The following is a 27,539-nucleotide window of genomic DNA, read 5'->3' as shown; positions in this document are numbered from 1 at the left end:
ATAATAAAAAAGATTCAGTGTTGTATAATATAATATTTATTTACAATATATATATTTTAATAGTTGAACACTGCAGTAACGAGCGCAATTAATATCACATTATAATTTATAATAATTAGGTATATAAGTAGATATAATAAGTAGGTATATATTTTACTTGCTATCACCATCACGTATGGCCGCTCAATATTATAAGGTCGTATGTATTTAAAAAAAAAAAAACATTTAATGTAGGTAATTAGATGCGTTGTCTGTTACATATGTTTTCTATATAATATATTAATGAAGGCATGAATATGGGGGGGGGGGCTTATCATCACTTCAATGTAGGAAACATTTTCTCGGATTCTCGAAAACCAGATTCATTCAGTGATCCAAAAAAAAAAAAAGTAGATGTATTATATCAATCCCATCCTGTATATTCAAATCGTATCATTAAATAGCTAGACGGTACAGTAACAGAATAATAAATATTGGATAATTTATTTGAGAATAAAACATTTCATGTTTGTATCAAACTCGTAATTTCGATGTTATTGGAGATATTTTCGAACAGTACTGAAATTTTGTTGAAAAACGCGTCGAAAGTCGTACTCAAGGAATCTAGAAATGTGGCAGGTCTTGCGTCTGCATGATGATTGCAGTACGATGGGTATAATATTAGAAAACGAATATGTGAAGTTAAGGACGACGAAGGGAAAGAAAATAAAGGACAATGGTGAAAGTGAACAAAGAACAACGTCGAAAAAGAAATCGTTCAAAGAAACCTCCAACTCCGTTTGCGTCGTCCGAAACTTACTGTGGTCAGGGTGCCGGTCGGTCTCGACACGGCTGGCTGTTTGTACTGGTTAACCACAACGGTCTTAAGCGGTAGTGGCGCTGTCATGCCGACGCCACCATTGCGATGAGACGTACGCATGTTCTGCGCAACCATGGTGATGACGTAGCCGCCGAATGCTAGGAACGAGAGGATAGTGAGCGACATTTGGAAAGCAGTCTGCACCGAACTGTCGGCCGATGGTCCTGGAGAGACGGCCAGCCGCCGCAAGGCCATGGCATTCGGCGCGGCCGCATTCTGTTCCGCCGTCTCTGTTGCCATGGTCATTCGCCGTACTGCTGGACAATCTGTAACACACGTGCAGCACGGACACGGATGTGCGTATTATTAATGCATCGGTACGAGGTGACGGCGTGCGAAATAATTTCTTTGAACGGCCTTCGATTTGGATTGTTCAGCAAAAGTTAACTCTTTAACAACCACCGTAGCGTGGGTCGAGAAAATTATTTTCTAAAACGCAATTTCGGTTTTCGGTACAATACGCGTTCAGCACAAAATTAATGCAATCTTTCATGGACACTTAGCGAATTCGAGTCCCGTATTACAAACCATAGAATAACTTAGTATAAATACTCTTAGTATGCACATTATATACTTGTACCGAATTGGACCGATTAGAATTTCATATGAACATTTTTAATTAAGGATCAAATCGTTTTCGGGACAATAACAGAATAAAAACAATTTTATATTAGTTCAAATTAGACAATATAATCAATGATGTTTGATGATGAATTTATATGATCCTCAATATGTCTAGTACATCGTTCGGGTGAACTTTTATGTATCTGTTCATGAAATTTATATGGACTAGTACGTTTTCGTTTCCATTTTTAAAGAAACATAGGACTTTCAGTTAAATCTATTTGGTATGATTAAAAATTTATTATACTGTCATATAATTTATTATATTATATTTATTATTTTTTTTTTTATCGGTAAGGTAACATATACCTATTTGTTTAATATAATCGATTATTGTTAATATTTCGATTTGATATTATTCTCATAATTTTAATGTTTATTCATTTTTTATTTAGGTTTCTATTTGAATTTTTTTTTAAATATAATTTACTTGATAAATATTAGGTTGTAGATGATAATATTGTGGGTTACATTTACTGTGAAATGATTCAGCCTCATTTGTAATACAATATAGTTGAATAGGTTTGTTAATTCCCTTTTATTCAATAATTTATAAATTCACCAAAACGATCGGTTAATTTCTTGTCCAAATTATATATGTTATACTCAAGTACATTTTGAGGACTTCGCCCAAATTAATGACGTCTATATATTAATGTATGAAAATTATCAAATACTTATAAATATAGTATAATTAAACTTACTTTTTTTCCTCAGTTCTTTTTTCATTTCCAACAATTTTTCCAACGGTAATGCTTCCAAGTCCATGAATTTTCTGTTTAAAATATTTTCTTCCTCAGTTCCGTTTGAATAACAGATCAACGAAAAACTTAATGCTATAAGTAATATATTCATGGTTGAAGCTTCCAAGTTTTGTATACCTTCAATAAGATATATGTTTATACGAGTGCTCGCTGTCGAGAAATGATATTATAAATCTCAAACTATATTTTACATTGTAGACTTGCCGTAAATAATTGCCAACCGTGTTTTGCACTATATGATCAACATTTGTGTCACTTAAGTGACAGTGATGTGTTATATATGTGACCTAGTTCTCTAATTATTGTAAATTAATGTACAAAGTAAAGACAAAATTAATTAAAAATTTAAAACTAATCATATAAAAAGTCATGAGCTGTTAATTATTTTTTCAAATTCAAATAAATTACATACTAAAAATCCATGTGTTTATAGTTGTTAACGTGACTATTCGATATTCGTTAACGATAGTGAATGTCCGCCAATAGAGTTATCTAATGGAATCCCTATGATATAGTTCGATATATCTCCGAACTAGATATTTTAAAGTTCCCTGTAATTAATGTTTATAGCTCAGTTTCGAGATTTGAACGTCTCGGAGGATTTCTATAGAATGTTTGTTACAGAATATATGTATTCAGAATATTTTCGGTAATATGTATAAGAAAACATTAACGTTCTAATGTTAACGTGCAAAATCAATGAAAAATAAACCATTTAAATTAAATAGTAACGAAGAAAAAAAATGGAGATCTTATTAAAACGAAAATCAATCTTGATATTGATTTATAGCATTGCTACTATTATGTGTATCCTAAGGAATCGTACCTTAACTATGATGATTCGAACATGCTAAAATAAATTATGAAGTTAAGTTATTTTGTGTAACATATTCTACTAACATCTAAACATATAAATAAAACTATCTATAACCAATATACTTCGAGTATGTATGTATATATATATATATATATATATATATATATATATATATATATATATAGTATATTTATAAAACATAAGCTATTTAACGTATTTATTAATATCTAAAATTATAGTCTTTATAGAATACATTTTATGTATTTTAGCAGCTGGGACCAAATGGTTGTTAGGCGTTAAACCATTAGAATCTAATGTTAATACTGATGTTTTTTATTTAACGTTCTTATTACGTAAACAATACGTTAAACCATGTTTAAACCACAACGGTCGTAAATTAGAATTTTAAAACACCACTGAACATTTTAAGAATGAATTATTTTCCCCTTCTCGTGAATATCTTAAAAAAAATAATAACATAGCTTTTTTGAGCCTAACATATTATTAAGTATTCAGTACTAAAAATGGACGAACTACAACCACAATCATGTCATGACGAAACGGAAACTTTGAATTTCAGTATAGATAAAATACTGAAAAATGACACCAAATCAGGTAAAAATATATTTTTATTAAGGGCATGGTTTATAAATAAATGTATTATATTTATATTTATTTATGAAAAATTACTTTATGAATATGGGCGTTCTCGCGGAAGGGCTGATGGATCTCTCTATTTTGAATGTATTTCACTTTCATACATTTTCTATCGACTTAATCAATCAATTAATTAAAAATAAAAATAAAAATTTAATAACTTTAACCTTTAATATAATATCTAAAACCCAATACCTAACTTCTCTAATATACTATTACTCTTATTGTAGAAATTATTTATAAAGGTGTAAATTATCTTTAATCGCTTTACTCTAGATGGTTATACTTAATTAAATTTAAACTACAATAATACATTTCTATAATATTCCATAAAATGATTCCTTCCTTATTTAATAAATTATTTTATTTTATTTATTAAAAATAAAAATCATAAATAATAACTCATTGTACAAAAACACATTGTGTATTGAAATATCAACTCAAAAAGGAGTTTTTTCTCGATATGGAAGAGCGCGAGATATGATCAGTTAATTCAATCTCATTCATATATCTAAACTACCAATATAATATTGATACTAAATCCTATATATCGATGTATTTAATGATTGACACCATACTTGAAAAACATGTCAGATGTTAATATTTTTAATAAAATCTTAACTCAATAATAATAATTTTAATAATTTGAATAATTTTTTAGATATGTTTTAATTTTTGAGCCCGTCTCACCTCGTAAGAAAATCCTGAAAACGCTATTATCTGTACGCATTGTATACGTATGTGTGCCATAATATCATATAATATTAGTTAATTATTTTTCAACAGAACAATTAGCAAAGAATAAAGGAAAGTATACCGGTAGAGCGGTGTTTACGATTACACAGAAAAATTGGCTAGAATACCATTTTCAAATGGAAAAATATATAACAAAACAAAATAGAAACGTGTTGGCGTCCAATCTTGGACTTACAGACTTGCAAGTTAGTTGTAATCATCATATTATTACCAATATTTGTATTTTAAAGCGGGCATACACCGAAGCTTTAGGTGTAATGCAACTGTAATTTATGTATGGTGTTATTGTATCATTCGTGTGCGATCGGTTCGCGATACCGTCGATTCGCCCGAATGTTGGTATTTTGACGAACATCAAAGTAATGTTACATTACGATATACCACTAGTATGTAAGCCAGTTGCTCGCTGCGAATTACTTTAATACATTTTTTTCCTCTACTGAACTTTATATTAATAAAACATGTTGTAATTGTATTGATTTAATTTAAATTTTAAAAACGGAATGGAAAAATTAAAAGATGTTGGACTTTATTAAGTGCTACATAATTAACTCGTACTATGGTTCTCAAAGAATCCAAAATATTTAAAAAAAAAATTGCAAAATCTCATGCATGGAAAGGGTTGGTCACAGAAATGAAAACGACATCAGATGAATGTAGGAAAAAGATTGTTTGATAAATCTTATTCACTAACTATGTACCTAGATTTTATTCATTTTCATTCAGATTTTGCATTATTTTCATTCACCTTTTTTTTTTTTTTATTTTATTTTTTATCAAAATAGTATAAATTAATTTAAATAAATATTACTTTAGCGACTAGTAAATTAGATATTGCATACGATGTTTCATGAGAACAAACGGTGAATAACATATGGATTGATCGATGAACAACTGATACAGAGTAGTAATTAGGTAAGGTGATTTGTAACATGTAACATACAACCGAAAATGAACTCTGTTACAAAAAACCTAAATGTTCCAGTGTGTATCCGCTTTTATATTATAATAACACGATGTGTATATTTCATATTTGTGTATTATTATAATTATTATATTGTTTTCGTATAGGTAAAAGTATGGTTTCAAAACCGAAGGATGAAATGGCGACAGACGATGTCTCTAAACAAATGACATTATAAATATATAATATTATTTTTTTATTTAAATTATGGTAAAAATACAAGTACCACGGTACGTTATAGTAATTATTGACTATTTTATGACTAACTTAAATAATAGTTATTTAATAAAATACAATATGTTATAATATTAATTTTACGTATTTTTAAATCGTGTGATACATTACTATTAATTACACTGGTAATTATAAATTACAGTGACTGTTAGCGACTTTCTCAAAAATATTTATTCTGGCAACGTTACGGTCCTAAATTTGATCAAAATATAAAGTATATTTGCATAGCTTTCACATCGATGTACGTATGAGGCACCCGAGCCGATGTCCATAAATAATATAATATTGTTGAGATTAAAAATAACTTATACGAGTAAAAATATGCCCCCGGGTACTCGGAATAATAACAGTTATAATCATACAATTATACGATATTAGTCGCGTATGCTGCTAACCGTTTTCTTATGTTGCCGAGAGCGTCAGCTACAATGGTCATTTTTTGATTGCGTTCTGGTAATCGTTTCCGAATTGTTTCTCGAAAACGTACGACGGCGATGGTACCCTGTACCCGAACGGTAATATGTCCAAGCTGTGCACGTGCGCTTTCACGATGGTGCCAGCCGGGAACCGATTGAACCCGTGGTCCTCGTGTCCACTGTATTCCGAATGGTCTTTACTGGGTTTTTGATAGTCCGTGCCGCCGTACTGGCCGTACTTCTCGTCCACCACTATAGGCCGAGCTGGTTGACCGTACACCGTGTCGGGCACGGTTGGCCTGCTGGTGGACGACGAGTGGTAGTCGTATGACGAGCTGTCGGTCACGGCCGGCCTGCTGGTGGACGGTCTCAATGTCGGTTGTGCGCCGTAAGACGACGACGACGAGTCCGGTACCGCGAACCCTTTCTTCGGGTCGTGTTGCTGTTTTTGGTGCTGTTGTTCCCAGCGCTTGTTGAACTTGTCGAAAGACTGGAAAAACGACTCCTCGTCCTTGGTCTTGTACACGGTTGGCCACTTTTTCGGTGGTAGCGATGGATCGTCCTCCGGGAACGCCGATCCCAGTGGCAGCGTGCTGTCCGGTGACAGGAACCCGTCGGAAGCACCACCGCCAACTACGCCATCAGCACCTCCACCGCCTATGCTGATCGATGATTGAATCGGTTTCGGGCGTCGGCGGTCTGACTGTTGATGCAACGGTGCTGCGGGCGTGCTGGAGGCCGCGGGTCCGAACAGATCCTGTTCGAATGCGGCCGGTGATAACGGCGTGGACGACGACGGGATCAATAGGGCTGGTGGTAGTGACACGACATTGCCGCCCGGCAACAAAGTGGGCACCGACACGGCGGCAATTGCAGCCGCACCCCCCGCCGCCGCGTTGTTCACCACTCGATAACCGATCTCGGGGCCGGCAACGTACTGCACCGTCCTCTGCACGCCCTTATCGTCCACGTACGTGTACGAACCTTGAACGCGACCACTGGAATCGCTCACCTCCGACCGTCGTTGGTCCGGCCCGGACGCCGTGAACCCATACGAACCGTCTTTGCCCAGCACCACGGATGAATGGCCACGCGGCCGGCCGCCGGGTTTTCCAGGGGGGCCGCTATAGAAGACACCTCTGAACGTGTCCGAGTCCGGGTGCGCAGACTTGATGTGGAATCCGGTTCCGGCTCCGGCTTCGTACTGCACGTCGTGTCTCTTTCCTGGAAAAATTAGAAACCACGCTCACGAAGTGCGTTACTGTTGTATTTTTTTAATATAAATTTAACGATTGTTAATATTAGAAATAATGGTTATGATTTGATTTCTTTATTTACGTATGTCAACCATTTACGTAGAATATAAGGTTGTAATCATAATATACGCACTCCATCCTGGGGTATACTGGTAAATATTATCCTAAAGAAATTTCAATTAAGTTTACGGAAATGATTTTATTATACTTTGAAAGTAGTTAATAGTTTTTTTTGAAATATTTTCTGCGATTTTCGGGTGGTAAATATTTTAAATGTATAAATAAATTTTAATTGTGCACAATTACATGAAGGATTTATATTGAACCATGCGTGTATAAGTGATAATATAAGATATAAAAATTGCTCCAAAAATGTATTCATATATTCTATGGATAATATGAAATTAAAAATGTCTAGATAAGAATATTTATAAGCTACATATTTCGTCTATTGGATGTATTATATAAATAATAATAATAGATTTGGACCGATTCCTATTAAAATATTATGTTCTTATCAAGTATATAATTACTAATTATTAATCATTGCTTGACATGCAAACAATACAAACATGGTATTTCTTACCGACATCGTCCAAGTACGAATATGCGCCTTCGACGTGACCTCTGGAATCAGCGGTTTCTGATTTCGAATGTGTAGGCGTCCGAACAGCGAACTTGTAACTAGGGTCTTCATTTGGGTCGTGGTATCGGTCATAGGCCGGATCGTATTTAGAGGAATCGGTTGGAATAGGTGGTGAATATGGCAAGCGGATTTGCGATAAATCGGTTTGTCTAGCAATATCCGGACCGCGAGCACGAAAACCACGAGGGCCGGCTGAATACGACGTTTGCACGATGAGGCCGGTTTCGGGACTTCTGGAGCCAAATCTGGAAATGGAATTGAATATATATATATATATATATATATATATTTATTCAAAAAATTAGCGTAGGTCTATTTGTATTATTATATGGGTCGTAAAAGTTACAAGACGATGGCAAACCAGAGAAAGGTCAGTGCCGAAAAATAAATGTATTAAATACGTGATTTATATTATATTAAGTTGTAGAGTCATTATTTGTATTCGTTTTGACATAGTCTACAGAGTAACCCGTGGCATAGTTTTAGACAAATTCACAGGTTCAATAAGCATAGGTTCAACGGTCCACGTAACTATCGGATTTCATCGGTTTTGCTAAAATACAAATATTTGTTTACATTTTCACCGACGATTTACAGCGACTAACGATACTACAAAAATGGTCATGGATTATTCACCGCACAGGATAATAGCGGTATAGTGATCGCATTCTTGTGTTACTGCTACCTGTTTTTATTTATACGTTATAATTTGCATGTTGGCCGAAGGACGAAACGGAAACATGTCGTCGCGGTTTTTGGAAAAAGTACTAATATAATAATGGCATTCAGTGTTCGCGTTCCGATGGACAGAAACAATTGTATATCATATATCGTAAAATTAAGCCGGCCGAATGTGTTCGCATGCGATCAAAGAACCACCTCGACCTTAAAACAAACACGGAGATTACCCTATACATATGTATGTGTTTTTTTTTAATTTTTATTAATAAAAATTAGACATTGCCGGAAACGACGGACGCGCACGTTTTAATTACGCGAACACGCGGCGTGCACACAACGTACAAGCGCGCGCATTAGTTGCACATATTGCGTGTGTTAAACGTGTACGTCAAACGATGCGCGTAATGAATGGTTGCTCGCGAGGCGCGTAATCATATAGCGCGCGCGCGATGCTTACGAGTACCGAACGCGCGGGCCGTATGCACGTGCACGTGAACATGTGGGCACGTACCTGCCGGAGACGACGTTGTCCTTACTGGCGGCGGCCGAGTGAAACTGGTTCCTGTCCGCGTACCGGAACGCGTACGATCCGTCCGACGACCTGTCCGCGTAGTCGCCTTCCGCGGGCGCCTGCCGTTTGTCAACCGCAGACCTCGGCGCGTCATCCGGCTGTCCGGCTCCCGCGGCACAAGTGATCGCCGCCATCATCACCGCCGCCGTTAATACGCACCGGCCGCGTAACTGCAGCACCATGGTCGCCGTCACTGCGAAACAGATCGGTGAGGTTAACGATGATAACGCATAGCGCGGTCACGGTTGTATAGTTTGAACATTTTTTTTTTCTAAAACAACAGTAACAGATAATGATAATAAAATGGCGATTTAACACCAACCGAATTGTCTTAGTTCCGTGCGACATAACCAACACCAACCGCATATCCTGTCCCATCGGTACGTTTGATTTAGTGAAGCTATAATGATTCCAAAAGACCCTTTTCAAATTTTTCATGAAGTCTAATTTTGCGTCGATCAAACATTCAGATCACGTTTTTAGATTTATATTCTCAACTTACATAAATCGAATTTGAATACTACTAAAAACATTTTCAAATATCGTGTGCTTATTTTTTTTTTTTTTTTAAAAGTAAATAAAATATAACTAAAATAGTTGGCCTCATCGATTTCATATAGACTTCATGCCGAATCTGTATCGATGCAATAAAGCGGAATCGCATTGTTAGACAGTAAATACCTAAGTAAGAATCGTGAACAACACGCATTGGTTTCGCGACCCCTTAATAGCAGTAATCGCAATAATCAACAATTATAGTGATGATAAAAATTGAAAAATAAAAACCGACCGTTCAATATTTGTACTTACGGTTATCTTATTTGGAAAAATTGTTTAATCACTCTAAAAAAAATATTGTATTTTTTCAAAACTTGGTGCCTTTGTGGTTCATACGGAATGAAAAATCGTACTCGAAGACACCTACAAATTAAAAAAATTTAAGTCCACATACATGCCCTACCTGAAAATTTCCATGTAGTTCACCACTGAAATCAATAGTTTTACTTAAAATTTTCATTTCCATACACCACTCAACGAAGCTTAGAACGCGGTCGTCCACACGATTCTATATTCATTATATCGTTTCGTCTTAATCACTTATTAGTTGTAAACAATTAGCCGTCTCAATTGTACACGTTCAATGTTAAATATGTGTTTCGTCAAAAAAATGAAACTGTACAAATTAGCATAAAATATAGCTATTCACTAAAAGGAACGAACGTTTAATTACAAACACTCACAAAAAAAAAAAAAAAAAAAAAGAAAAAAAGTGAAATTATAACGACTAGACTAACGTTGAGACTTGGTCGACACACGACTAAAAATCGCGAGGTGGCCGCCGGTCACATGTCTACTGTGCGCGCGAAATTGGAGTCGACTTCAAACCATTACGTGCCACGGTACAATATACATGACTTGTGGAATGTCACATGTGTCTACGCGATTTCCGATCGCGATTAATCGCCCGTTATCATATGTCCGACACGCGTGTACTGGCAGTCGCTCTGATGGGCGAGAGCACCCTAAATGCACGCGATAACAATGCAACGATGACGCGGCCTACGACGGTTGAATAATAATAACGGGAAGCGATGCGCATGCACAATAAACATGTGTACAGCGAAACGCACGAGGACTGTGCATAAATACCTAGTGTTTGAAAGGAACGGATTCCTGGAACGAATTATATTTTAAAGAACGGCACGTCGAACTAATTCCTTTTTATATAGAAAAAATATAACGAGGAATTGAACAAATCATTTGTTTATTTATTTTTTTAAGGAAAAAGAACGAAATATTTCGATCCATTTAAGTATTCACAAGATTTATACCAATATTTTTCTTTTTTCTTAGTGTGTGCATTGTCAATGAGTGACCGTTATCGAGTATTGACATTAATCGTTACAGCTACTTTTGTTTAACTATGATTCTCTTTTTCTCGTATAAATTATCAAAGTATGTGATGTACACGAAAAAAAAAAATAAATATTTTGATTTAATACAATTTTTATTTTATTAACTAAAAAAAAAAAAAACGAGGAACGAATCATTTTCTTTTTAGGAACTTGCCGAACACTGATAACACCACGACGAGTCCGTCATCGTGTAAGCCGCAGCGCCGTTCACACGCGAGTGTCTACATAGCGCGAGATCATTTATTGCTCACGTAATCGGCAGCGACTGTCGATGGTATAAAGCCAACGTCAAACGTGAGAAAAAACGTCTGCACAATGCGTACACGGCGCACACCATGGAACAACAATATCCGGGACTTGTCGATTCGATTTGTACGGAATATGTACTCGAATCACGATCAACCGTCGATGTCGGTGGATTGCATTAGGCAATTTTTGATTTTACCACTAATAGTGAATTCGTAGCATTTTCCCATGCACGTTTCAACGCGTATGGAAATCGAAAAATATAATATGAAGTCCGTTTAAATAATATTGTTATAAAAAAAAAAAGACAAACACTGTGTTCTGTGGGTTTACGAGACTAATAATGTATGTATACGTGTTATATAAATAATTAGCGGGACAATTTTTAATTTCAAAAACTATTTGAGTAAAAAAAAATAAATAAATCTAGTGAAGCCGAAGTAATACTATTTTCTCAAACCTAGGGGTAACAAGTTTCTAATGACATATTATGTTCAACTTATATAGGATTACATAATTTGAAACTAAATTAATTAATTATTATCGTATTATAGATTACGTTGGTTTTAAAACAAAAAAAAAGTGCGTTATTCTTAGATTCTCAAAGATTATGAATTCTTATTTTCAATATCAATTTTAGATGTTTCCACTCAGGGTTCGAGTGTTATTCTTTTATTAAATATAAATAATATTGGAATAAATGTATTTATGATCTAAATAGCTCAAAAAAAAAAAAAAAATTACTTATTTAAAACCATAAAGAAATCTAATGATTGGGAAAAATTTAATTTTTTCTGTAAAATATGTATTGAAAGAGACATATTTTTTATCTAGGAAAGCATGGTATAAAATATTGAAGAAAAAATTTATAAATATTTTTGGCCGTTTATGAATTTTATTATGTGAAGTAAAAGCTTATAATATAGATATCAAACCCACAATGTTGCAAATAGTTAAATATTAATTTAAGGGAATTTAATTAAAATATTGAACAACCTTAGACGGCGCATAATACACGCAATTTAGCAACACCAACGTATTGGTGTTATTGATAATTGCTTTGTTGTAATTTAATCAAGCCATGAGAAAATTTATAATAAAATGGTCAAGGATATATTTTGTATAAGTTTTACTCTAATTATAGCATAATTCGTGTGACTGTTATAATAATTTGCTGTGAAAATTCGTATGATTATTTTTTTTTATACAATAAAAATAATAATAATACTGATGAGAAATAGGAATAATTTTTACTTGTTAGTTATAAAAATATCATATTTCGTCAACAAATAATTAAGTATTATAAAGCGTAAACATTTGTGTACGTATTTTATTTTCGCATGATATTATGAGATCTGTAGTATTTTATTTATATGCACTTTTTGCAAATCATTATAATAGTTTTATTTTATATTATCCTAAAATGTATTAATTTCTTATAGTAATTTAACATACCAAATTTTTAGCGTAAAATATAAATGTACTCGTATAGAGTTTAAAATAATTAATACAAAAATAATTAAACAAGTATAAACAGTTCAAGTTGAAAAATAATATATTATAATGATATTAATTATAGATTGTTTTATAATATAAGAGAATCTCCATTCTGCTAACCCACTTTAACAATTGAAACTTTATATATTTATAAATAATATATTACTTTTTCAGTTTTTGAATTTAATAAATCAACATTTTCAGAAGAAGAAATCAAAAAATAATTGTTTAAATATTAAAAAATAATTAATAAACTTAAACGATAAAAAAAACACTATGTGTATTTTTTATGAATTGATTTTTATTGTATAAACCAGTGGTTTCCAACTGGTGATCCGCGGACTCATCTCAAGTGATCCACGATGCCAAAGAATTTTTTTTAAATATTATTAATCTTTTAGTTTTAAAATTTTTTAAAATTGAGTGAAATTGTAATTCTTATTATTTACGGCTAGTGTATGTAATTTTTCCATCATAATGTTACAGTCAAATATATTTAATAAATATATAAATAAATAAATAAATATTATAATATTATTTATGCAACCGATAAAAATTTATATTTTATATATATATACACATATAAGTAACATAGAAATATTATGATAAATAATTATCTAATTTTATTATATGGTTATAAATAAGTAGTGTTTCGTGCCAAATGTTGAGTTGAGATTTTAACAATTCATTTTTGTTTCTTAGCGTTTTCTTAAACGAAAATTCAGTATCTAAATAGAATAGTTGAGAAATATTTCGTTTTCCTAAAATCTGACCGTTTATAGGAATGGAGTGATGAGTTCAAGATCAACGGGGTAGGATTGCATCTACAGTTACTAAAAATCTATGGAGTTAAAATTACAGGTTTTAAATATTTACATTCAATATTAAGTATCATATAAGTCAAAGTATGGAAATATGCATTAAATATCTAAATTAAAATTAAGTTAAAAAGTTAACAACATAAAAAATTAATTTTTTTTTTTTATAATAATTTTTGAAAATAATATAAATAAATACTTCAATGTATGTAAGAAATTACAAAATGTGAGTATTTATTTTAAAAATTATCGTAGTAATTTAAAATGTTTACTAACTTTAAACCTGAATATTATTTATAAAAATTATAGGTACTTACAAAAATATTATAATGCAGGAAAAAATGTATACTTTCGAAGTGTTGCTAAACAGTTATGAGGTTTTACCAGGTACACCGACTTATTTCGAATGGCGCCAAAAAACAAGTGGCCAGCGGTCTCTTCATTCCGAGCAGAATTGATGTATGTATTTAAGGTCTTGCCCATTACACCGTGAAGATGCTAAGAAGATATTACTGACGTCACGGTCAACAGGTGCCATTGGTATATTGTTAATTTTAGTTTTTACACTCGAAATATTTGCAAATAAAATCACTTTGCTAACCATTGTTAAATGCACGGAATTCGAATGCATCCCATTGTATACAAAAAATAACAATTGCTATAATTTCTGACCTGATTTAATATTACGAAATAAGTTAAACGAAGCTAATTATTATATATTAGGACTATTTTCTTAGTATATTGGTATATTTTATCGTAAATATTAATAAAATTAGTCTTTTTACATTCAATATTCATAATACTTTTTTAAAATCATTTTTTTAATGAAAATTTACTTACACATTAAATATCAATGAATTAATAATTCAATGTTATATTTACAGTAATTATTTTATATAATGACAGCGTAACATATGTTACTCTACTTTAGTCTCTAATCTTTCAACTAAATGGTAGATAAATAAAAATTAAATTGAGTTAAATAAAATTAAAATTAAAATTAAATATTTTTTTATTTATTACCTTTAATTTTGGAAGTAAAATTATAAATATATCTATACATTATAATTTGATTGGCAATTAAATATATTTATATAAGGTAGTTTTGTAAGATTAAACACTAATTTTCAGAAAATGTATGAATTTCTAATAAAAAAATTAATTTTATATAATATGAAATCCATATTTTTAATATTTATATAATAATTTTTAGCGCAGTTTTTTTACGTTTTGTAATTGTAACTATTTTTTAGATTTTTTTTAAGGGTTTGTTTATGTTTTCAAATTTTATAATATAAATTAAAAATATTGTCTAGGTATCAGCATATTAAACAAGAGCGGTTTTCAATATTTATGAAGCCACGATTCCCTATTTCACCAAGATTTTAAGTGACCCTGTTATTATGATCACATTAAAAATTGGCAATCCTAAAATTTCATAAATGGCAATTCTCAACAATGATTATTTTGATAATATTTACAAAAATATCTTACTATTTATTTTATAAATTGGTAACCCAAAAAGGATTACTGATGACCTTCAGTTTGAGAATTGCTGCTATACACAACTGTCTATATTGACTTGAGCATTTATATAGACTTAGTAGAGTATAATATAATATAGAAGGGAGACCTAACCTGTTATAATTGAGTTAATTATGTTGTATTTAAATATATCTACTACTTTTCCGATGAAAAAAATTGAAAGCTTTTTCGATTTTTTTTCCCCAGACTTGTATTGAATTATATTGACGGTTATTTCAGACTCTTTTTTTTTATTCGAAATATTCAGCTGGGCCGTGGAGGTTTGAAAAACCTTAAAGTGAATAACATAAATATAATAAATAACGTTTTTACAGATTTCTCAATTTACATCAAATAAATACATTCTGAGATAGATCATTAATTATGTTCACTAATTATATGATAAGATAATAAAATGGACTTAAGCGCTTATGCCGCTTTTGTTATTTACCTTCTCAACATCTCATAGAATAATTACCGTGCTTATAAATCTACCTTGTGTGTGACAAGGTTTAAACAATAGTAATATCATTTAATCTCTAAGCATTACCATTATATTCTACTACTTTAAAATAGGTGAAATTAATACATTTATAATATCTATGTGTTTTTTTGATAGAACTAATGTGTATTTATGTGTATATATATATAATTTTTAAATAGTCTATAAATGTTAAAAATTTAGTAAAATATATGATATAAATGTACCAATTACTCATATAATATCAGAAGAAATATTGATTACACTATAACATCTTAATTGGGGTTTGCTACGGAGATTTAAGAACGTTTGCTATTATGAATATCCGTATATAGTTAATAAATTAAAATAAACCACACAAGAGAACTTATAGTTAAATAAATATTGATTTAAATAAAATTTACAAAAATATGATAACATATTGTCTACATTTATTACTTAATATAAATTCTTTTACGATTGAAGTGTTATCTCAGAGTTCAATGATTTTAATGCATGATTAAGAAATGACCATCATGCGGTTTATTTTCAAGTGTAGTTTGCAGATGTATTTTAACCACTAAATGGGATTAATGACCTCATGAGATGACAATAATAATTGTTAAAAAATAATACTCTATAGCTATTGTACCATATCTAATTGCCGTTTGTTTAGATATTTAACTTAAAGAAAATGAAAAGATAAACTTTTATAGTCATTTCATATTTAAATGAATAATAAATGTTATTAAAACTACTATTTTTCTAATTTTATTTAAATAATAGTAGAATACTGTACATTTTACTTGATTATAGTTATACTCGTATAATATAAAAATTAAATTAGAAACAGTATTCTATAAAATTCAAAATAAATTGTGTTCTATTAACTGTATGTAATATTTATGTTATTTACTTTATATTATTACTATATATTTGGACATAGGTTATTTATTAATATTCATTAACAAGTATCTTTTTTTTTTCTTTTTTTTCTTTTTTTTTTAAACAAATATTTAAAACTGTGTCATATATAATACAGATTACTAATTTAATATAAATTAATTAACTTGATTTTAAACACTCATAAAATATTAAATAATATTAATTTATATTTTTAACTTATTTATCAAATACTAGCTGACATGACATACGTTGTCCTGTCTTAATTATGAATATTGAATTCGAATTGGTATAATTAATAAAAAAAATATTTCAAAAATATGATATACAAAATTCTTAGTTTTTTTTGTCTTGCGCGTTTATAATTAGTTTTGTTGGTATTCCGACATGGGAACAGGTGACATATAACTGGCCATGTGAAAAATATGAATTTTCAAGATTGATGCCACAAACACTTAGCGATTGCTCTTAAGAATTATTTATCGACATTGCAAATACTAGCCGCACTGGAAATTACAACCGTTTAAAGTCGAAAGGCATATCTTTCGGAATCAAGAGAATCCGTGGAATCAAAACATCTTCGCCATTGTACTTCGCTTTCAAAATTGTGGCTTCAATGACGTTGTTTATTAATTTCTTCACCACTCGCCGGATATGCTATTGAAGTTCATGAGTGACTTTAACTTTTTTTTGAATACTCGCGGTAATTTCGTGGCGATCAATGGGTGATTGATGATGAAATAATTCTTGTCGAATATCTGTCCACTGTGGATTACATGTGAACGTTATAAACAAATCTGGTGTGCCATAATGACGTACTTATGTCATAGTGTCCTGAGTGTATTCATTCATATGTCGCGGACCTCCGACGTATGTTGCTGTAAGAATAGTTGTTCAACCTATATTCTGTGCATTTACATCAACATTGAAGGCATTCCGTAGATGAATATATTCTTCATAACGCAGTTTTGCCTGGTTCAACCTGATAAATGTCAATCGCTCAGTTTCAACTTTCACGTACATGTCCACAACATATTGATGGAAGAGTCACCGATAATTTAAGATATAACTGTCCTCATTTTCCCAAACCATCAATCAAACTTCTACTATAAATGAAAGAAAACTATAGTATTCTTCTTTAAAACAAAGTATATCACTTGGTATTTTAGTAACGTGTATGTTAGACTATCCAAACTTACCAAAATTCATTATTAAATTAAATTTTTAATATTAGGCATAATGGCTCTGAACTAATCGTGATGTGCACTAAGAAATTTAATTATCTTAAATACTCGTCTATATATATTTTTTATCAATAAAATAACTCCGACCAAACAATCTGTTTTAAATGATATTCAGTTTTTTTCACATTCTCTGACGATATTTGCAGTACGCATTCTGTCAATTCTATGACAAATGTCAAAAGGTTACATTAAAAATGTTTATTTTGTCTAAAGCGCTAAATTTAGATTAGAAATAATTTTATATGGTAGTTAAGTATTCTTAAATTTTCTAATTTACCACGCAATTTTCTTAATTTTTCTTTTGTAAGAACCTTCTTCTGCCAATAACATACATAACAAAAAAAAAAAGAATTAGCAAAATCGGCCCAGACGTTCACGCGTTATGGTGTGACCAAAGGAAATAGGAATTCCTTTATATATATACGAGTATATATAGAGATAAAATAAAGTAAACATATGAGAACAAGTTATTGCAGTTATATATTCATGAATTTAAAACATATAGGATTATTGATTAAAATGTACAAAAATTCAAAATAACACTATGTTATATTCATAATGTGTATTTATTCCTAAAATAAAAAGAAATAAGTACAGAATTTGAAGTAAACACTTTGAAATTCATTGAAAACTTTAAAGTACTTGTATATATGTTGTCCAATAAGGTTTTGAAGGAATAACTTACATTTATTTTAATTAATACATGATTTATCTTAATATTAAAATTAAGTACCTAAACAATTTTATATTGAGAGTTAAATAAATTTCCAATATCTCATATAACACACAAAATATATGATTATAATTACAAGAAGGGATTTTACTCTAAGATCTATAATACAAAATGATACATTTTAAATAAAATTTTAAAATTATTTAAAATTTAGTTTTATTTAATTCCTACTAATATTTACGATGTAGTAACAATTTATTTAAATTAAAATATTACAAAATTACTAATTATTTAAACATTAGATATATAGTTAGTTATTTATGTACACATAATATTTTTACCGTTACATAAAATTATTAAAGTAAATGGCATTAACCTAAATTGTTTGATTTATTTTCCACTCCACAATTCTAAAAATAAAAAAATAAAAATAAAAAATCCATTAGTGCAAGTTGAATACCTATAAATTTTTGGACATTTTTCACATACTTCATCAATTTTAGCGCTCACGCATTCAAACATTTCATATGCAAGATCACATGTCTGTCCATCGTCTATAATTAAAAAAAATTATAGAGTTAAATTACAATATCAATTCTAAACAATGAATTCATCTATTTTAGTGTTTATAAAAATAGATGAATTACTTATTAAAAAAAAAAAAAAATCCATTAAATAAAAATTTCAAAGCACGTTAAAAATATTATATAAATAAATAAATGCTTGGTCTGGAGTATTTTTATACTTGTAATGTACGACCCGGTTTTAATAAAAAAAAATGTATCAGTAGTATACATAAAATAATTTAATATAACTAATTTTTAAAGTTCAAATAAACAAACAGAAAATTTTGTAATATTTATTAAATTAAGTAATATTATATAATATAATATTAATAAATAATAAACAAAATTTTTTTATCTTACAGTTTCTATAGTAGATAAAAATTTGAATTTAGTACTTACTCGTATTTACAGGAAACCTTCAATGTATACCTGATAATGAATTCTTTAATTTGAAATCAATTGTACATTATTAATTATATTTATATAATACATTCCAGGCTAAGCATTTATTTATTTGTTTTTATATAGATATAAACTTTATATTTATATATTAATTTACGAGTACTAACCATTTAATAATTTTATTTTATTTTTTATCATTTAATTATTAAAAATATTAAATGATTATATTACTGATTGATATAAGATAAATCTTTTATTCAGATTAAGTCTTTTTACATGATTTCAAAGATATAATATATATCTGTATATACAAATAATTATATTATAACGTGCAACGATAAGATACTACACTTATGAACGACAGTTTTAAATAGTTAATAAATTATTAAACAATTGTGTTAACTGAAAAATAATCGTCCAAATGCGTTAAAATAACATAACATTATATGACGTTTTATTCAATAATGGTATCTACTTTCTCTGAGAACTCTCAACATTCATAACTATACTGTCCGATGATGTGTGTGAGTGAGTTTTTGTTATTTAACTTCAAAATAACATGTAAAATTGAAAACATGTCATAAAATTAGTGAATTATATTTATAAAAAGAGTACTTTTTAATACTATTATAATGTAAATGGATTTTCCATTATAATTAAAAGCTTCACAATTTTTAAAAGCTTTACAATTATTTGAATTTTCTGATTTTATTTTGAATATTTTTAATGAACTGTGAAAGTATTATACTATTAAAATAATATAGCTCGAAAACAGTAATAAGAACCTGTTTTGATTAGTTTAAGTGAATTCATTTTATATTTTATAAATTTTATTTTATTATTATAATGCATCATTATAACTAGACAGTTATTTCTTTAGGCATAAAAGTTTATGCACGTAACAATTTTAATTGATAATAAAACACATGTAAGTAATGGTTTTTTTAATTGTTTTTTTTTAATTTAATAACATTCTAAATATTTATCAATTTATCTAATTTCGAATATTTAATATTACATAAGTTGTAACTTTTAAATGTTATCTGTATACTTTTCACTTGTTTGTAATTTATAATTATACTTCTATTAAAAATAATTGTAATATAGAGACTGATGGGTTTTAGATGATAATAATTTTTAGTAAAGTTTAGAATATTTTGGTATTTTATTATACACGTAAACCAATTAAATACCTAAATGGTCACTAATATGATAAAAAGACAAATTTGCGATATTCAAAACTTATCTAAATAAAAAAAAAAACTATTATTGTCACAACAATATATCAGTAATAATTCTAAAATTATTATTAAATGAAGTACCATTGTTCTTGGAAAAACAATTTTATTTAATTTTAACCTTGCACCCGCCTAACCTAAGGTCTTATGCCTGCAGGGTCTTTTGCCCTTTAGACGATTACGTGCAATGCAAAACGGTACGCAAAACGAACGAGTTTCGACAACATTTATTACCAAATCGGTTTGACGGCTGTTGTTGTTTCAGCTGCTGTGCGATAGAGATACAATGTCTGACCGCGGACAACGTCGCCATGTAGTAATTTCTGTCTTGCACACCCTCGTTGTACAGTTTCATCAGGCCGTCCACTACTGGAAAGCCGGTCTCATCAACCTAAATAAAAATGCACCGCGTTATAATATATAATAATACTACGCAGACCAATTATCCGATTTGTTCTATTGTAATAGGACGCGGACGCGATGAATAATACTACTACTACTCAACTGCTTTCACTTTCTTGTAGACGCACTGGAGCAAACACTGAAAACAATAATTACTATTATAGACGATCCGTGTAGCATAATTTTTAAATTTATGCGCAGAAATGTGCAACGGGGTATTTATATATTACTGAATGACCGGACCATTCGGAACAGGTTTCAGTTATGCAATAAGTGAATGGGTTTTTTTTTTTTTTTATAATACTTCACTCAATGGATTAGATATATACTATCATGTACTACTATTCGACTGTAAGCAAATAAGCCGTTTAAAGCGACAATAATCTTAACACGTGTATAATAATTAAACGGGTGCAACTTGCTTCCGGTCATTTACTATTAGGTAATTTATTATCCAATATCCAATTGCTACTATTAATATTTATTCCATTATATTTTAGTTTAAATTAAAAACGTATTCTGATCGAGAAGTAAAAAATATTTAAAACTAATTCAGTTATTTATTTATAAATAAATAGTTCTAACGAATATTTAATAAAACATTAGTATAACTTTTTATTTAATCTTTGATATTTTGCTCTATTAATAAATATATTTATTATCAGTGTCATTGCATATATATTACACATTTGAAATATTTAATTTCATTCATGTTTTATAAAAAATAATATTGTCAAACATTATTTTTGTTTATTTATAATATCGTATACGAATAAATTAAACTAGTTCGCGTATTATGTATTTATATTAATTTTTTTATTAAATTTTAATTCGCATAAAAATAATTTTAAACTATAATTCATTAAATTTAATGTATTTATTTGTTAAATTATAAACAGCGAAAAAGATAAAAAAAAAATATAGATTTAACTATAAAAGATTTTTAAATATTTAAATTAATTGAAATGTAGATACACGTAATAAAAAAATCAATTTTATACCATGAGTTATGTATTAATTTTCTAAGCAAAAATAATTTAGATTTAAAAAGTAAAATCATGATCTCCAAATCAACGATATCTTTATCTAAAAAAAAAAGAAAGAAAACAGATTCATTAATCTTACCCCAGCAACTCTGCGTTCTTCATTTGTCAAGTCTTCTTCAGCATCTCTTTTTGATCTGCTTTGGTTTTCTGTATTTTGTTCCAAAGTGCCATCATTGAGAATATCTAAAGCTTCTGTAAATTCATTCAAATGCTCAGGCTATTCAATTCTTCAGCAATAAAACTATTTAGTTATTTTACATACCTTGTAGTAATGCAGATTTGATTTCTTCTTGGCAGATGCTAATTATTATTTCAAGGTTTAAAGGTGCTTTGTCGGGTGCTCTACATTTTCCTGATGGCTATTTTAATATACATAATGTATGATTTTAGATCAATAATATCAACTATTACTAAATACAAGAAAAAACTTATAATAGTAAATGAAAATATGAAATATTACTCACCTCAACTTGTGTCTGACAAAAAGTGTTACGTAAACTGAATCCAAAAAGTAGAATAACGATTGTAAAATAATTTGCACGCATTTTTTTATATTATATATATGAATACCAACAAGTATAATACAAATATTGTAGAATGATTTACAAAAAAAAAAAAAAACTATTAAGATTTTGTTAAAAGGAAAGAACAACCGTGCAGTGTAGCTGCAGAGCTGTTGTTGTTATCAAGTACAAAAGTCGAATAAGAACTGTGTGCCCATGCAACCACTTTCTTCGCGGCGAATTCAAGTGTGAGTGGCTTTACATCAATTATGTCACCGGAATGCGTGTTCATCATTAAGAAAAACCGGTACCAGAAAACTCTAGCTAACCACAATCCATAACGAGATCATTGTGTACATAAGTATAAAAATACAAAGACGTGTGTGTGTGCTAACCATAAATTCAGGTTATTTTGATTGGGTCATCATAATATTATTCATATAGGATTATATACATACATGTATCATTTAATTATACAGCAAATTGGTCCAGAAATATGCTAGAATATGATATTTTTTTACTTGTAGTTTAAATGAAAAGCAAAACTTTTATTTTATTATATTATGTCTATTGTTATTAAAAAAAAATTATTTTCTAAAAGATCTAATTTGTTAACGTGAGATGAGTATTTTTTTTATAATCAACATAACCATGTGGTGATATTAAATTAAAGCGCATCTTTCAACATGTTCTGCTCTATATTTTATCTGTCGTGGGCAAATTATCAGTAACTCAAAACCAAATGAAATTATAGTACTGTGGATTAAATAGAGATTGCAAGATACTTACTACAATATATTTTAGGAAACGAACCAAGTGACAGTATACAATAAATTATCACAAATTTATTGTTTCCTATTTATTTGGTGTGTCGGGATATGAAGCCATTTTTATAAAAATATACATTTTAAATAAAAACTTAATATTTATTGGATTCAAAATTCATTGATAGTATCTCGATGATATTTAATAGTTAAAAAAAAGCAGATTAGTATACATTATTCGCAGTCTTTATTTAAATAGAAAACTTCAAATTTGACACATATTTGTTTATTAGAGACATTTTTATCGTAATAATCTCAACCACTAAAAAAAAACTGAAACACATATAATTCATTTAAAAAAGTAGATTTAAATAATTTAATGTTATTATACTAAAATAATAAATTTTCAAATTCAAAATTCTGTACATCATATTTTAATTATCTAAATTATATTTTACATATTTCGAGTGTAATGAAATTTTAATGAACACTTCAAATTTTTATACAATCATGTAATCGTTATATCATAAATAAACACATACATAACAAAATATATTTATATGCATTTAAATACATTACATGTTACATACGTTAATATGAATAATTAATTAAATATCCACATTATTTTATAGTTAAGAAAATACAACTATTCACGATTTTGACGATTAAAAATTAATCTAATTTATTGTTAACCATAAATTATTAGGCGTTGTTGTTAATTTATAGTTAAAATTTATGCACCACGGTTTGCATATTATAAACTTTCATTAAAAAAGAAAAAAAAAAAGCCCGTATGTAATAATTGTTTTCTATAATGTTACTATATAGCATTTCACTTCTCAGCTCTCGGCCTTTGCAAAACCAGATTATTTATATAAAATAATTAAAGTAAATATTAAAGTTACTTCTGCATGAATTATAATGCTATAGCAACCCTCTAAATTCGAGCGTTAAAAAAATTCTAAATCTAGTAGCGGTGGATATCCTTTGTGTGCTCTATACTTACATGCTATAATCAGTACCTACCATTAGGCGCCCGCTTTAAGGCCTCGCTTGTTTAAGAGGCCCTGTTAAAACGGAAAACAATTTTTTTATTTAATTTACAGAACAAGTCATTATGAAATATAAAATATATATTAAGTTGTAGGAGTTATATGCAGTGATAATAATCGTTAATTTTTTTTGTTACTTGTTACTTAGGTACCAGTTACATTATTCGAATATAATGACTTAATATATATTAAGTTCTCTAACGTTTTAAAAGCTAAGTGCAGTGCACTACATAACGAATATGTTATATATTTTAACACATTACGTAGTTCGGAGTATATTTTTGTACTATAGGTAATTGATCGACTCGCATTAAAATGTGTTATGTATATCGCGACAAGGACCGATTTGGGCGTTTCACAATTCACTTGAATGATCATAGTATCGTCATGTTATGTTTATTATTTCTATTGGGAACAAGACGGACGTTGCGAAATAAACATGTATGATATATTATAACGGACTTACAGTATTACCTTAACCAATTACCGAAAAATTTACTCTACCGTTCACCGTGTTACAAGTTAACAGTAGCATATTTTAACATTTTACACCTTGGGATATCATATTTCTGACGCCCATTAAAATTAGCTGCCCTGGACATTCGTTCCAATCGTCAAACATCCCCTTAAAAATATCACTGGAAATCAACAAACGGATTTCTCTATAATCACTGCACGTTTCTCGGGTCCTAAGATTTTAATTGATGGTATAAATTTACCATCAAATGAGACAAAATTAATCAGAAAGAGTGAAAAAGAGACTTGTTAAATAAGGACGTACTACAAGAAACCAGTTAATACTAAACACTATACCACAGTGCGCCCAAACGGAAAGACTGAGTCGAATACTATTTACCTATAGTAATAGTTTACAATACCTATTGGCTTATTATTGTTTATCAATTTATCTTTAAACATATAATAGATATATTTAATTGAAAATTCCATTAAATGAAAATATTTATTATACATTTTTTAAAATTTGAAAATTTACAAATATCAACTTAATTCAATTTATTTCTAAATTTATATCAATTAGATTATTTGGATCCAGAAATTAAAGGGTCTTTATCTTTCAACTATTTTAACTAAAAATCTTTTTTATAGAAACTTTATCAAAATCTTGTTACAATGTACTATTGAATCTAATCGAATATGATAAGGCAATTCGAGTGGATTTATATAATTTCAAAATTATTTACGCTAGGTTCCACTGATTATAATTGGATACAAAATAATTTTGTAAATATCTAAATATACGCAACAATATATAAAAACCATTTTAATTATAATTGTTTGGTACATCGTAAAAGCAATTTAGTGAATTAAGTTAATTTCTAATTTTATGCTAAATAAATATCATTAAGACGATGACTTACGAACATTAATTATAGCTTTACACAGAATATATAATAATATCTATTGTAAAATAATGATAGTAAATAATTTTACGAGCACATAAGCTACAACCAATAAAACACACAAATAATTTGTTGAAACGATTTAATATGAAAAGAATATATATAAATAAATCTACTTACATTCATAATTTTATATTTTTTAGTACGAAACCAACAGAGCAAAATTCAAACGGAACACTGAATATCAAATCAGATCTAGAAAAGTCACTTCAATTGACTGCGGCAATGAACTTAGGGTTAAATCCTTCTATTAAAACTGTGCATTACTATAGAATTCGAAATGACCCTGGTATCATGATAATGTGAATATAATTTTGATTTTATACGTTTTATATTTCTGAATTCATTTTTATTCTGTTTTATGTGTTTTCAATAGAATTAGTCAAGCAAACACCGAAGAAAATATTGCTCTATTGCTCTAAAAGGTCTAGAATATTATCATTATAACGAGTACTAATTTTCAGTGGCTACTAATATCCATGAAAGACCTTGTTAGAAATTCGATATTCGTAATGAAGACAGGTTCCAAAATTTGTTGGAAACTTTCGATTGTTTGGATAATTTTGTTTTATTTATAATTTATAGGTATTTTTGGGTTAAAATTTTAAAAGATCCAAATCCAAAGAATTTAACAGTTAAAAATTCCAACCGGTTATTTACAGATGTAAATATTATCTACCTAACGCAATTGCTTAACGGCTTTTTCATATGTCGGGTGTATTGCCGATAATTTAAAAAAATAAATGTAATTAATAATGAAATTGTCGCAAATACAAAATTATGGCATACTTAGTAATTGAGTTCAGGACAGGGGTGTCATGATGTATATTTGTATTTCTATTTTTATAATAGTCACACATTTCACAATGAAATAGTTCACTATTATTATAACCATTGGAATAAGCGGAAATTCATACTTACCGTTTTTATATACCATACACAACGTTGTAGAGAGGTTACGACGTCGTTATGGATGGACAATCACACTCGAATATTTCTTTGCATAAAGACATTTGTCAATTTATCACATGGAAGTGAAATAATTTCGAGAAATAATGCAAAACGTTCGCAAGAGTATGTGTTACAAAAATGAACAATAAATATGCACGTCATTATTTGCTGAATCTGATCAAGAAATGGAAATTAAAATATTCAAGAAAGTTTTCACTAGGGATTTTCTATTTAACGAATTCGCGTATCTACACATAAACTAAAACTATGTCCACCAATAATAAAAATATTTGATGGTAAAATTATTATAATTAATTAGGTTATTATGGTTCTTAAAAAAAAATTGTCCGCTTTGGAATACATTTTGTCTCAACATAATTTTATGCGTTAATTATATAATTATAGTTTGAGAAATCTAATAGGTAAGTTCATTGAAACTTAAGTATAATTAACAGGGCTGGCTTAAGATACGACCGACGCGTGCGACGGCACAGGACGCCAAAATCAGAAGGGCGTGCGAGAAGCGTCAAAATTAGAATTAAATTTGATCAATCCTTGACAACGCAAATTATCTACTATAGGTAGAAAATAAAATTCATAATATTTTCAATATATTATTATTATTATAATTATTTATTATTTTATCGACATGCAAGGATTGATCGCAC

General features: G+C 29.2%; 4 protein-coding genes across 4 annotated transcripts; 1 reads left to right on the top strand and 3 right to left on the bottom strand.

Moving 5' to 3' along the window:
* Window positions 1-165: 165 nt before the first annotated feature.
* On the bottom strand, window positions 166-2,441 carry LOC112689214. Its single transcript, XM_025562800.1, has 2 exons — window positions 2,188-2,441; window positions 166-1,125 (listed from the first exon to the last, which is right to left on the bottom strand). The coding sequence occupies exons 1-2, from the start codon at window positions 2,336-2,338 to the stop codon at window positions 758-760; spliced, it is 519 nt and encodes a 172-aa protein (XP_025418585.1). The 5' UTR covers window positions 2,339-2,441; the 3' UTR covers window positions 166-757.
* Window positions 2,442-3,588: 1,147 nt separating this feature from the next.
* On the top strand, window positions 3,589-5,778 carry LOC112689224 (homeobox protein DBX2-like). The gene is made up of 3 exons (XM_025562818.1): window positions 3,589-3,679; window positions 4,508-4,662; window positions 5,549-5,778. The coding sequence occupies exons 1-3, from the start codon at window positions 3,589-3,591 to the stop codon at window positions 5,609-5,611; spliced, it is 309 nt and encodes a 102-aa protein (XP_025418603.1). The 3' UTR covers window positions 5,612-5,778.
* A 43-nt stretch (window positions 5,779-5,821) lies between these two features.
* Window positions 5,822-14,149, bottom strand: LOC112689212. Its single transcript, XM_025562796.1, has 4 exons — window positions 14,040-14,149; window positions 9,186-9,438; window positions 7,934-8,238; window positions 5,822-7,315 (listed from the first exon to the last, which is right to left on the bottom strand). Exons 2-4 carry the CDS (start codon window positions 9,425-9,427, stop codon window positions 6,108-6,110), a joined length of 1,755 nt encoding a protein of 584 aa, XP_025418581.1. The 5' UTR covers window positions 9,428-9,438; window positions 14,040-14,149; the 3' UTR covers window positions 5,822-6,107.
* Window positions 14,150-18,897: 4,748 nt separating this feature from the next.
* LOC112689109 (general odorant-binding protein 70) lies at window positions 18,898-22,906 on the bottom strand. Its single transcript, XM_025562631.1, has 7 exons — window positions 22,645-22,906; window positions 22,443-22,539; window positions 22,260-22,372; window positions 21,238-21,273; window positions 20,967-21,123; window positions 19,016-19,080; window positions 18,898-18,936 (listed from the first exon to the last, which is right to left on the bottom strand). Exons 1-7 carry the CDS (start codon window positions 22,723-22,725, stop codon window positions 18,898-18,900), a joined length of 588 nt encoding a protein of 195 aa, XP_025418416.1. The 5' UTR covers window positions 22,726-22,906.
* Window positions 22,907-27,539: the final 4,633 nt, after the last annotated feature.

The sequence above is a fragment of the Sipha flava genome, unplaced genomic scaffold (assembly GCF_003268045.1).
Source record: "Sipha flava isolate LNK unplaced genomic scaffold, YSA_version1 42_pilon_pilon, whole genome shotgun sequence".
Taxonomy (NCBI): Eukaryota; Metazoa; Arthropoda; class Insecta; order Hemiptera; family Aphididae; genus Sipha; species Sipha flava.
This window is presented reverse-complemented; position numbering and strand designations above follow the sequence as displayed.